Here is a 13,266-nt window from a genome sequence, read left to right as displayed (position 1 = left end):
TTGGCAGTCAGCTTTTGTAATAATGCAAAAATTAATGTTTAAATAATTTCTTGGGAAATTTTAGCGAATCGGGAAAAGGGTTATATAGTGCCCCCTTAAAGGGCCAGACACTAAAAATTTTTGGATTTTAAAATTTCAAAAAAGGCCAAATTTGTTTTATATAAAAAAAGAAAATCACTTTAAAATATAAAGGTTTTATTTTTTATTTTAGAAACCTTTGGGATGGTTAAATAAAAGGTAAATTAAAGAGTCTTTTTAATTTTGTTGTTAATTTTATACTTTTCATGAAAATATAGATAAAAAAGTGTATTTAATTTATGCTTTTATGTTTTTTGGGGGAAAGTTTTCCAAAAATATTTTAAAAATTTTTTAAAAAAAATTTTTAAACTTTTAACAAATTGAAAATACAAAAAAGTTATTTTTAAAAATCAATTAGAAAAATAAATGAAAAAAAGGTAAATTTTTTAAAACAATTTCAAAAACTCTGAAATTTGAAGAATTTTCCCTTTTTTAAAAATTTGAAAAAGGGGGAAGTTGCCAAATAATTTATTAAACAAAAAATTTAAAAGTAAATAGAAAAAAAAAATTTCGATGGAAAAAAATTTCCCTTAATAATTTTTTTTTGCTTTTTTAATGTTTATAAATTAAAACTGTGTGAAGATGACATTGTGTTTTAAACCTGTGAATTTCCCTTATAAAAAAAACATTTTGAATTATAAAATTTAAGGGGAGGGGAGGGAATATCTTGTTTCCCCAGAATTTAAAATTAAAAAAAAACCAAAAAGGGAAAACCAACAAAAGTTAAAATTAACAACAAATTTGGGGTTTTGGGGTTAAACTGTGAAATTTTTTGAAAATCAAGAAAAAATTTTCCTATGGTTATTTTTTCTTACAGGTAGTTTTGAAACCCATTGTCAAACCAACATGCACTTTTTAATTTTTTGCCGTCTGCTTAACCCCAATAGTATGAGCCATCGGTGGGTTTCCCCGGGGACCGCTTGTTCAGTCTTTTCTCATTTCAGCTGAAATCTTGGACATTGAGTTTATATGATATAATTTGGTCACTCACCCTGCCACTGCTTTTTTTCCATTAATCATGTTGGGAATTAGAAGTGGCTCAATTTTTGGAGAAATTGTAATTATTAAGTAGTTATCAAGGAAAGCCGGTTAAAGGTAAGGGTGAATCGGACTGCCAAAAACTTGACAAAAATGTGTTAAAATAAGCCGTAAAAATCAGAAAAAGCAAGAACGTGTTTATTAAACACAAATGCTACTGGCTCAATTCTTGTCTGAGTAACAATTTTCCAAAAAAAGTTTACCCATTCATTCAGTTATGGACAAAAAAAAATTGAGCACAGTTAAAATAACTTGACAAGAGTCATGGTTTTTTAATAATTGTGAAAAATAAATAAGTTGGCAAGTCATTAACTATGAAATTTTGATGGTAGTTTTAGAAATATTCAACTTACAAATTTAACTTTTTTCAAATACTAAGTGTAATGCCAAACTTGGACCTTGATGAACCATGGACCCAAAACTGAAAGGACCACCTTAAAGGTATGTTCCTTGTTTAATTATTAAGAACTATATTGGTAAAAAAATACAAAAAGACTGTATAAAAATGTTAAAAAAATATTCTATTGTTGCAGAAATGGCCCTTGCGGACTTTGTTGATTTCCCAACAACTGGTTGTTAGAATAATCTTAAATTATTGGGAACCCTTGAACCAAGACCCACTGAAATAATATTTATAATTTGCAAATTATGAAAAGACAAAAGGCTGAAAGGGAAAAAATTAAAAAAAATTTTTAGAAATTGGTGCCCCTTTAAACCCAAAACTGACCCCAAAAAACTCCATCCAAAGAAAGAAAATTTTCCCCCAAATATAAAAAAACACCCTCAATATAATAAGATTAACCCCTTTATAGTAAAAAACCTACTTGTGACTTGGTAACCTTAAAACTGACCCAAAAACAAACCCCAAAAAAGGGGACCCCCTTGGGCATGTAAACGCATTTCAGTTTTAAAAGGGATTACCCAAAGGGCTGTATAAAGAAAAAACTTTTTGTTTTTAATTTTTTTACCCCCATGCCCCTTAATTTTGGGACCCCAGTGACCCCTTTCCCACAAAAAAGGTTAGGGGCCCTTTAAAAGGGTTTAATGGGCTCCCAAATATTTTAATACCAAAAATAAATGAAGAAAATTAGGAAAATTTGGGGGATTTTTTAAACCGAAGGGAATGGGAAACCCATACAAGTCCTTTTTTTTCAAAGGAAGTCAACAAAGGAAAATTTAATGGAAAAAAGAATGGCAATCAGCAGATATAATTCGATATCATGTACCCCTTGTAAATTGATTAGTAATAGAAAATTATGAAGTCATTGGACAGGTAGAATTTCAGAAAAACATCCAAAACTTGCCGGAGGTTAACCTCGTAATCGGGAGGGAAACGATTCAATAATTTTTTTTGCCCCGGGGGGACATAAAAATAAAAACACAAGTTAAACTTGTTTTATTGGCGCAACAAAGAAACAACAAAACTGTGTATAGTTCCATTTGTTTTGTTGTATAATGATAATGGTAATAATATCCAAATTTTACATCTTCAATTAACAATTTTTGTAAAGTGGTAATAAGGTAACTCTCATTATTTAAAGAATTATTGGGTTAATAGGTTTTTTTTTGACAAAATATTAATAAAATATTCATTACTTATGGTCCCACGGGTATGCAGAAATCCTTAAAAATTATATTGCTTACGAAGCATTGCAATGTTTCGCCAAATTTACAACTTTTTTCATTGAAATAAACAAAAAGAGCATTTCTTCATCTATAAATCTTTTAAGTTCAAAGTATACATTTCATCCTTGTTTTCCAAGTAAATTTAAACGGTCGCGATTAGAAGTTTCTCCTATGCGGTCCGTTTATGGAGAACCGATTGCCAAATTCTTGCTAAAAAGTTCAGAAAAAGCGGTTTTGGGCTAGTTCTTTTTGAACCAGTATTCATCTTCTGGTAAAATTTCAAACCCCATAGCCACAAAAAGTTTTTGTCTGAAAGTCAAATTAAATCCTACATATTAATCAATTTATGTAATAAACTGTATATTAAGCTATATAATATTAAATTTTATTGCTTAAAATTAAAAATGATGAAACAATAAATAAGATTTGTTTAAACTTATATGTAATCTTACTGGTCGATGTTGACATAAAGAAATAGAGGAAGAACCAGATATAGAAAATTAATACCTTCAATAGGTACGAAGAAATTCCTTTTAATCCGGTCGTAGATTTTGACTGCCATTGCATCAACTTCTTTTTCATGATTCTAAGGCATGCTTTCCGCCACGTGTTTCTTTTGTCAATATCTCTCAAAAGTTCATTTTCGCAGTTTGCATACGATATTTTCCAATATTTGTCTCCCTTAGGCACCAAATATATCTGCTGACATATAACACTGTCTATTTTTTCTTCCGTTAGCCATTTATAAGTGTCGCGTCTTGGCCATCCAAAGTCTGTGACACTCATTGTCACATTTGGAACGGTTAATTTTGGAGTAATATCTACGGAAATATTTGGCCCTTCGTCCTGTTGAATTGTCAGCGATACAGCCGGACCTTTAACGCCACGGTTTAAGCTAACCCCATAAATTCCTGAAATTTACATTTACTGTTTAAAAACAATGGATCATAACAGTGGAAAATGCAAAAAAATGAATGGTATTAATTCTGGTTGAAATAGATATAAGTATTTACAATTTGAGCGCTTCAGGTATTCCACATGAATTTTTTTCTCGAGTGACGATAATGTAACCACTTACGGTATCAGAATAAAGTAAACATACCATACACAGCATTACTGACAAAGTCGTGAAAATCGCACAGAAGATAGTATGGCAAAAACAACCTCCGATTTCTATCCTTTACACAGCAATTTGGAAATCTTTTATTAAACCGCCGAGAAACATAGACAGCTTTAAAGCCACCAGGAACGTAGGGTACGTAAGGGTTTGGACATAATAATCTCCTCTCGTCAGGAAAATATCGCTTCCCTGCGTCTACGAAGATCGATGAAACCTAGAATGGAAATGAATTATCAGATGTTAAACTTAATCATACGAGTGTAGAATTCCAACTTCTTTTAGATACATGGATAGTTTTTTTAACCTGATTAAAATGTGGTTTTTAACCTGATTAAAATTTATTTATCAGTAAGGATGGAGAAATACTTAAATCTTTTTATATCACAAACCAATGAATTAAAGTATTTGCGCAATCGAAATTAAAAAAGACAGTTAAAGAATGTATCACGTTTACCTCATTTTTATCATGACTGTCAATGTCGTCATCATTGAATTCGAAAGTAACCGGCTCATCAGACACTACTTGTTGTTGACAATTGATTAGGATATCCACACTGTAGTCTAACTCATCTGCTTTTCCTACTTTTACTCCAACATGCATTTGAACCTTCGATGATAGCCTCCGTTGAAAAGCGACCTCCGTTTTCTCCATTCATGAGAATAATGTACAGTAGCCCATTAATGTTTTCATGTGTTTCATTTTTAATATCAATATCAAAAGTGGCTTTTTCAGAATAGAATTGGAGAATTAAATCAAGATTTTGGCTACTTAGTTGGGTTTTCCAATATTTTTTGCGTCTTATACTGAAGACATTTCTTAACGAAAAATTTTTTTGGAAGAAAATTTCTACTCGTAATAAATATTCAAGTTCATCAATACATTCACCATCCTTCTTTTCAAGCAGATTAACATCTGGATTGAAATACTCCCCTATGTTTCGTAAATGTAGACGATATGCAAACTCTTGTAAAAAGTTCAGGTAACGGTTGGCTAGTTTTTCTTTGTACCAGTATTTATCTTCTGGTAAAATTTCACACAGCCACAAAAGTGTTGTCTGAAAGTCAAATTTATGTCCTATAGATAATAATTATAATGTATCAAATTGTATATGAATCACATTTCTTTGTCAATTAATAATGATGATAAAATAAGTAAAGATTGTTTGAACTTATCTTATATGTAATCTTACTGAACAATGTTGACATAAGAACCAGATATAGAAAACTAAATACCTTTAATAGGTACGAGGAAATTCCCTTTAATCCGGTCGTAGATTTTGACTTCCATTGCATCAACTTCTTTTTCATGATTCTAAGGCATGCTTTCCGCCACGTGTTTCTTTTATCAATATCTCTCAAAAGTTCATTTTCGCAGTTTGCATACGATATTTTCCAATATTTGTCTCCTTTAGGCACCAAATATATCTGCTGACATATAACACTGTCTATTTTTTCTTCCGTTAGCCATTTATAAGTGTCGCGTCTTGGCCATCCAAAGTCTGTGACACTCATTGTCACATTTGGAACGGTTAATTTTGGAGTAATATCTACGGAAATATTTGGCCCTTCGTCCTGTTGAATTGTCAGCGATACAGCCGGACCTTTAACGCCACGGTTTAAGCTAACCCCATAAATTCCTGAAATTTACATTTACTGTTTAAAAACAATGGATCATAACAGTGGAAAATGCAAAAAAAATTGGATGATATTAATTCTGGTTAAAATATATATAAGTATTTACAATTTGAGCGCTTCAGGTATTCCACATGAATTTTTTTCTCGAGTGACGATAATGTAACCACTTACGGTATCAGAATAAAGTAAACATACCATACACAGCATTACTGACAAAGTCGTGAAAATCGCACAGAAGATAGTATGGCAAAAACAACCTCCGATTTCTATCCTTTACACAGCAATTTGGAAATCTTTTATTAAACCGCCGAGAAACATAGACAGCTTTAAAGCCACCAGGAACGTAGGGTACGTAAGGGTTTGGACATAATAATCTCCTCTCGTCAGGAAAATATCGCTTCCCTGCGTTTACGAAGATCGATGAAACCTAGAATGGAAATGAATTATCAGAAGTTTAACTTAAGCATACGAGTGTAGAATTCAAACTTCTTCTGGATACATGGATAGTTTTTTTAACCTGATTAAAATGGGGTTTTTAACCTGATTAAAATATATTTATCAGTAAGGATGGAGAAATACTTAAATCTATTTATATCACAAACCAATGAATTAAAGTATTTGCGCAAGCGAAATTAAAAAAGACAGTTAAAGAATGTATCACGTTTACCTCATTTCTATCATGACTGTCAATGTCGTCATCATTGAATTCGAAAGTAACCGGCTCATCAGACACTTCTTTTTGTTGACAATTGATTAGGATGTCCACACTGTAGTCTAACTCATCTGCTTTTCCTACTTTTACCCCAACAGCATTTGAACCTTCGATGATAGCATCTGTTGAAAAGCGACCATCGTTCTCTCCATTCGTAAGAATAATGTACAGAAGCCCATCAATGTTTTTATGTGTTTCATATTTAATATCAATAGCTAAAGTGGTTTTTTCAGTATAGAATTGGAGAATTAAATCAAGATTTTGGCTACTTAGTTGGGTTTTTCGATATTTTTTGCGTCTTATACTGTTGTACGACGGTTTGTATCTCCAGGGTCTTTCAAATAAAGAATTTGAAAAACCCTGGTATCTCCAATCAGAATTGCAGTTTGATGATTCACTGTAGCTTTGAGCATTTTTGTTTTTGTAACCGTACTGAATAAAAGTTTGTCTGTTGTTGCTTTGCAATGTTAAACGGCTTTCATCAAAGCGTTCATACGTTTTTTTTATGCTTCTGTTTCTTTTTATTTTCCTTTTATTTCTTTCACCTGACTGTGTTCGTGTTGGTCCTTCAATTATATGTACCTTTTGCATTGAGGTTTTGCCCCGACTTGTTGATGCGGGCTTTTGTTGCATTGAAGTTACCATGCCTTTATTTGGTCGTTGATTTGTTTCGGTATCGGATTTTTCATGAAATGAAGTTATGCATGGTTGTGGCTGTGAAAAACAATCGTGGTGAATACACGTTGGTTTATTTTTTATGTCTGAGTTGAAATCATTGTAACATAATTTTTTACCGTTAAATTCACTTGTCACCTTTGATCTTGGCTGGTAAAGTTTACTTTCATATACAGCCCTAGACACACTGACAGATGCAGCGACAGAGTTATTTTCTACGCTTGCAGAATGTAAATGTGATGTTAAGGTTTTGCCCCGGCTTGTTGATACGGACTTTTCATGTATTGAAGAATTTGAAGTTACCCTATTTGGTCGTTTGTTTGTTTCAGTTTCGGATTTTACAAGACATGAAGTTATGCATTTATGTTCTGTGGGTAAAGGTTTAATTTGTGGCTGTGAAGATTCTTTTACTTTGTCCGAGTGGAGGAAATCATTGTTACAGAAATTATGACCGTTCAATTTACTTTTCAACTGAGATCTTGGTTGGCATATTTTATTTTCGAATGCAGTCCTAAAGGCACTGGCAGATGCAGAATGTAAATGTGATGTTGAAATATTGTCCTTGTAGTTTTTTTTTGTTATAATATCTGATAATTCATTTCTCTTTATTGTTTCACAGCTCTTTACCATTTCATTACATTCCTTGGGTTTTGTACTACAAAGATCAGTATGGTGCTTATTTATCAATTTTCCTCTTTGCTTATCTGCTTTTTGTGATGTAGATATACCAAGATATCGGCTGTTGTGTTTTACAGCTTCATTCTCAGATGCAGTTTCAATTCTACATAGCGGCATCGTACTACATTGGTTTACAGCATCATGTTTTTCATACGGATTCTCATTTTTCCGAGTGCTGGTTCGTTTCTTCAAAAAAGTTCGATGTCGGACCGAAGATCTATCATTGTGATGTGTTCTTTCTAAATTTATATTAGTTTCCATTTTAGCTGCAGTCTTTTCATCATGAATCTTTGTCTCTTCCTTTGAATCTCTTCGAGACGGTGGCGATGTTTTATCTTCTTGTTTTGAATTTGCTTCATTTTGGGGTTCAATTAGTCTGAAGATATTTTTAAAATTTTTTTTTGCATAATAATATTTTTGAAACAAAAGTTTGATATACCTTTTGATTTCCTGACCCGCTAGGAAATGCTTATAAGCAGCATTCCCCCACGTTCAAGCTAATTTTTTATGAAAAGTTTCAAAATTTATTTATTAGTAGAATATTGTGAAGTGAACAAAGAAAAATAATTTACACATTGCAAACAGCATTTGCATTCAAAAGCAGGTCAAAATAAGCAAAAAGAGATTAGCGTTAGTAACACAGTAAAAGTATGGTGATAATACTTTCGAACATAACTCAAACATAAATCTTTCTACTTTTCTTAAAATTTTAGTACATTTTTCAAGTTTACTTTTTAAAATATGTTGGCTCATCTGGAGGCATGCAGCTTTGCTATTATTGGCTATCATGCATTTTGAATGAAGATATGCAGGTTTACTAAAATCTAAATTTTGCTCATATTGAAATGTATTTAGCTGATAAATTTTAACTACTAGTTTTAATTTATTGCATTTTAAGGATTGAAACTTATGCAAATATAAACATATGCATCAAGTGATATGTTTGTAACAAGAGGGTCAGATGCCTATATCGTTTACCTGAGAAACACTGTCTTTATAAGACACACACACATATTTTATATATAATTAATTCTAAACACCTGGAAATAAGTTAAGCACACCGACATTTTGCCTCAATATTGACATGACCACAACTGAAATTTTAAATTTTATTTGGGCAGTAATACGAACCACCTGTTGTCAGCCTGTATCAACTGGAACAAGCCCTGCACAAAGAATGGCAAAATTTGCTTCAAAATCGCATAAGGTTGTCATCCGGGCACTCGGCGATTACACACATTATTAAAAAATTGGTGACATATTGTCATTTTAGGTTACGTAATCGTCAACATTTACCAAAACTATCCACCAGTAAATGTTTTGTAACACTCCCAACACCATACTTATAAACATTTACATTTTTGGTAAAAACAAAACGCATTTGCTTATGCTTCAATAATTTGGTTAAGAATAAACTAAACTCATTTACTGGTTTATGATTACTTAAATTGGAGTGGGGCGTCCGTGGCCGAGTGGTTAAGGTCGTTGACTTCAAATTACTTGCCCCACACCGCTGAGGGTTCGAATCCCGAATCCCGGGATTCTTTCATGTGAGGAAGCTATCCAGCTAGCTTACGGAACGTCGGTGGTTCTACTCAGGTGCCCGTTCGTGCCTGAAATATGCACGGAAGAGCACCTGAGGTCTTCATCCACCAGTAAAGCTGGAACGTCGCGATATGACCTATAATATGTCGATGTAAAACCCAAAAACAAACAAACAAGCAAACTTAAATTGGAATGATGGCTACATATCAAATTACTATTTCACGGTGATAGGGCGATTACCACAACTTTTCCGCACAACGTCAAAATATCATCCTTCTGACCGAGACACCGTATATTTCTGGACAAAATATTAATGGCGGGATAAACAAATTCCAGGTAATAGCTTACAAAATATCTTACTGCTGGACACTGCAAGATATTTCCAATTGTTTAAGTATTCCATCGAATTTTTGAGACAATTTATTGTTAATCTAGCACAATACAATTAAAAAAAAAACACATACTTCGAAGAAATAGTGTTTACAAAAGATCGTGTGTACCTCAACATGACTCGTACTTGTCACAAAAACATGTGTTATAACGACGATGTCTTTGTTCAATGGCCTAACGAGCTCGTATATTTATTATGGTTAACCCTAAGTTCAAGTTCCATACAAAATTGTGTGTTTCTATCGTAAATTTCAGGGAATATTTGTTGAAAAAAGGCCTACTGACCCGAATATTGGAGCACCGTAACAACACTGAATTCAAACACCACACATTCTTTTTCCGTTAGACCGATAAATACTGGAACCGTCTTCTTTTGAATTATACAATCTTCTTACAAATATGTTTTATAATAACTTTTATTTGATGAAAGTTTGATGAAAGATTGTTTACTTGCTGTTATGTTATGTTGCTGTTATATCATACGTTATGTTATGGAACATTTCTGAAGGTCTGATCTGTGTTAATACTACCAGTTAGATAAGTGCAATGGTATCTATATATAGATAAGGATGTATTTTCCTTTTCGAACTTATTCAAACTGATAAACCCCACATGGAAAGATTGACGTTCTTGGCAGACTATACGTGTGGTCATCAAAACAACATCGAGAAACAAAAGGAATGAACTATTTGTTAATGGGAATTTCTTATTGCATACTAATTTGATAAAGTTGCAAGAGTCATAACACAAATTTTCATGGTGTAGTTTTTGCAGGAACCCGGCAATATTTCCATAATCTCTTCAGTCATCGTCTCCAATGTGCTTTTTTTAAAACAATCTTTTGCGAAAGTTTGAACTTCAAATTCTTTTTTCTTATGTGGTGCGTTACGCATATCGTCCTGAAATACAGGGAGGCGCTGATCCATTGGCGTACTGCTGATATCAGAAGACTTAGTTGGGCACTATCCAGTTGCTGCAGTATCTGCAGCTTTGCCAATTTCGCACGTTGCTTTGGCTTGTTCAGACATAGGTTTGAACGTCTTCTTTTTCTGAAAGCAAACATTAATATCAAAAATCAACGGTGCTAAAAAGACAGAAAAATGCGGTGATTTTAAGGAGGAATAATGCGGTGCCCTAATCTTATGATTGACAAAGTTGTGCGGTGCCTTGAAATACACACGTGGAAACATAAAATCATACCAAATATACAAAAAACGGGTTATTTATGTTTTGTAACTTGTTCATATGACAATAATGTACATATCTATATTGTATTTTGACCAGTTTTAAAAACTGAAGGACTAGAAAACTTAATTGTAAACAAACAAGTTTTTTTTATAAAACCCTAAATGTTTTTCACATCCCGACTTAATTTAAAGAACATTTTTCATGTAGTAAAGATAAAAAGTTTTTAAAATTAAATGACATTCGATGAAAAAAAAAAAAAATAGTTTTACTTGCTTTGAGCAAATTTAATTCTGTTTTTGTCTCGGTTAAGGGGTTGCTGTCCTTTGTACCAGAGAAATTAAAGGTTTCCCCCAGAAGTAATATTTTGACGTTGCGCGGGAAAAATTGTGGGAATCGCCCTATCACCCTTTTTCTTACTCAATTTCGTATCTCATGACAGGCTTTTCAACACAAAATTTTTTTAAAAGTCCGGGGGGTACTAACTTTTTTTAGTTATACATCAGAAACTGTGCGTATACTATAGTCCAAATTTTATAGCTTTAGCTCTTAAGATAAAAAATAGGTCATTTGATCAAAATCTGATATCAAAGTTCAATTTTGCAACTGTAAATGTGAATCTAGTCCAAATTTCTAGCTGTAGCTTTTAATACAAAAGGAATGACACTGGATCATGATTCTAGATCATAGGCTTACTTTTACCCCAAGGGTATAATTTGAGAAAACTTGAAAGAGGTCAACTAGACAAAGTCACAATGTTTCATGACAAATATCTTAGCTACAGCCTATGGGGTTTCATGAGAAAAGTTTTCACTATATACATAAATAGAAAACCAATGACCACTGTGATTTGGCCAAATATCTAAGCTCAAACCTTTGTGGTTTCAGAGGTTATCAGAGCTGCGTTTCATAAAAAGTCCTAAGCCTGAAATCAGTCTTTAGACCCTAACAGAAACAATTTAACGTTTCAAAGAAAATGTTCTAACTTATAACTCTTATGTTATGACTCTCTTAATTTCTGAATAGCAATGCTGATGAGCATTTACATTTTGCGAATAAAAAGGTCTGTCACTGTATTTCTTGACGTTTCTCAAGATAATGCAATTATTTATAATCTACTGTATTTGACTGGTAATAAAAATGTTTAATGAAACGGTCATAAGTTAGTCCTAAAGTTGGTTTTATGTCATTAGACTTAAATATATACACACATGTATATGTTTAAGATCTACAGTACGTTAGCATGATGCGTGAAATTTTCTTAACTTTAGGTATCTTTACCAAGATTTAAAATTTTAGACTTAATTTGACTTTTGTTAAGTGAAAGTGTTATTTTAAGTTATTAAATATCTATATCCGATTAAGTATCTTAAATTATCTTCGTTTTCAAATAGGTGTTAATGTTGCTAAATCTCGAGGTTAAACGCGAATATTTAAATGTGCCTATAAATAGTTTATTGACTACGTCTTAATTGTAATTTAACCCTAACAAAAGCCAGGCCCAGACGAACTCGTGTTTCTCATGTAGCAAACAGGCCAGTGTTCTTTACGGAATTTGGACATTTTTGAAAAGCTTAAAATTTATGCGAGAAACCAACTTGCATTTACATAACGGTATAGTAGTACCGATACATTTTAACAGAACATTTTAAATAGTATTTAATTGAAATAATATAATTGATTGTTCTCCTGTTATTATACCTGTAAAGTCCCTGTGCAAAGTATCGAAGAAAGCACCAACTAAGACGAAGACAATCAACCAGACAACCTTCCATTTTAACCTTCCAATAATTATAGTCTGCAATTTTAAGAAAAAAAGTGCAACTTTTACGATTATTTAATTTTTGTCAGATCCTCAAAATAAACCATTAATAAATTATACTCGCACACATTTGCAAAGCCTTATCAACTAACGCTTCGTTCTACATATGTTTGACGGCTGTGTCGAAAAAAAATCAGTATTATGCTCAACACTGTATGATAACCTCATAATATCACGCTATTGTTTGGTGGCGACATTGACCTTAGATGAATCATTTCTTTATATAGAACATAGAACATCGTAAGTTACGGCATGAAAAGTGAATAATTAGGGCGGCAAATCAATTCTTTAGTCTTTAATTGAAAGAAAGCCGTGCCGGTAATGAAATTGCACTACATGTATATTTAAAATTAAGAAACAAAACAGAATACCGACAATATATTATTAGAACATACCTTGAAGTACAAATCAAATTAAAACCTATTGTCAAAAGTTTGAAAAATGTTGTACAGCTATTCATTTCATTATCTGTTTACATCAATATTGACAAATAGGGGTGTCGATAAATCTTATGTAAAACATACTATTTATCACCTAAATTTTAAACCACATAAGCAATTACTCATTTTTTTTATCAATTAAGCCTAATAGGGAAGTGGTAGAGTATTTGCTTCGTAATTGTAGAGACCCTGGTTCGAATCATTGGAAAGACATTTTTCATTTATTTTTGTTAAAGATATTTATCAACGAAATGGATTTTAGTTCCTCGTGAATTTCATTCACATATTGCTATTGAGAACATTTAGTTTTACGCACATTTGC

General features: G+C 32.4%; 1 protein-coding gene across 1 annotated transcript; it reads right to left on the bottom strand.

Annotated features, from left to right (window-relative positions):
• Positions 1-3,949: 3,949 nt before the first annotated feature.
• On the bottom strand, positions 3,950-12,662 carry LOC132747802 (uncharacterized). Its single transcript, XM_060737303.1, has 6 exons — positions 12,384-12,662; positions 6,165-7,938; positions 5,693-5,924; positions 5,096-5,499; positions 4,317-4,917; positions 3,950-4,076 (listed from the first exon to the last, which is right to left on the bottom strand). Exons 1-5 carry the CDS (start codon positions 12,455-12,457, stop codon positions 4,429-4,431), a joined length of 2,973 nt encoding a protein of 990 aa, XP_060593286.1. The 5' UTR covers positions 12,458-12,662; the 3' UTR covers positions 3,950-4,076; positions 4,317-4,428.
• Positions 12,663-13,266: the final 604 nt, after the last annotated feature.

The sequence above is a fragment of the Ruditapes philippinarum genome, unplaced genomic scaffold, assembly GCF_026571515.1.
Source record: "Ruditapes philippinarum isolate M1 unplaced genomic scaffold, ASM2657151v2 ctg4744_1_1_1_1, whole genome shotgun sequence".
NCBI classification, from domain to species: domain Eukaryota; kingdom Metazoa; phylum Mollusca; class Bivalvia; order Venerida; family Veneridae; genus Ruditapes; species Ruditapes philippinarum.
The sequence above is the reverse complement of the archived record's forward strand: the minus strand, read 5'-3'. Positions and strand labels throughout refer to the sequence as shown.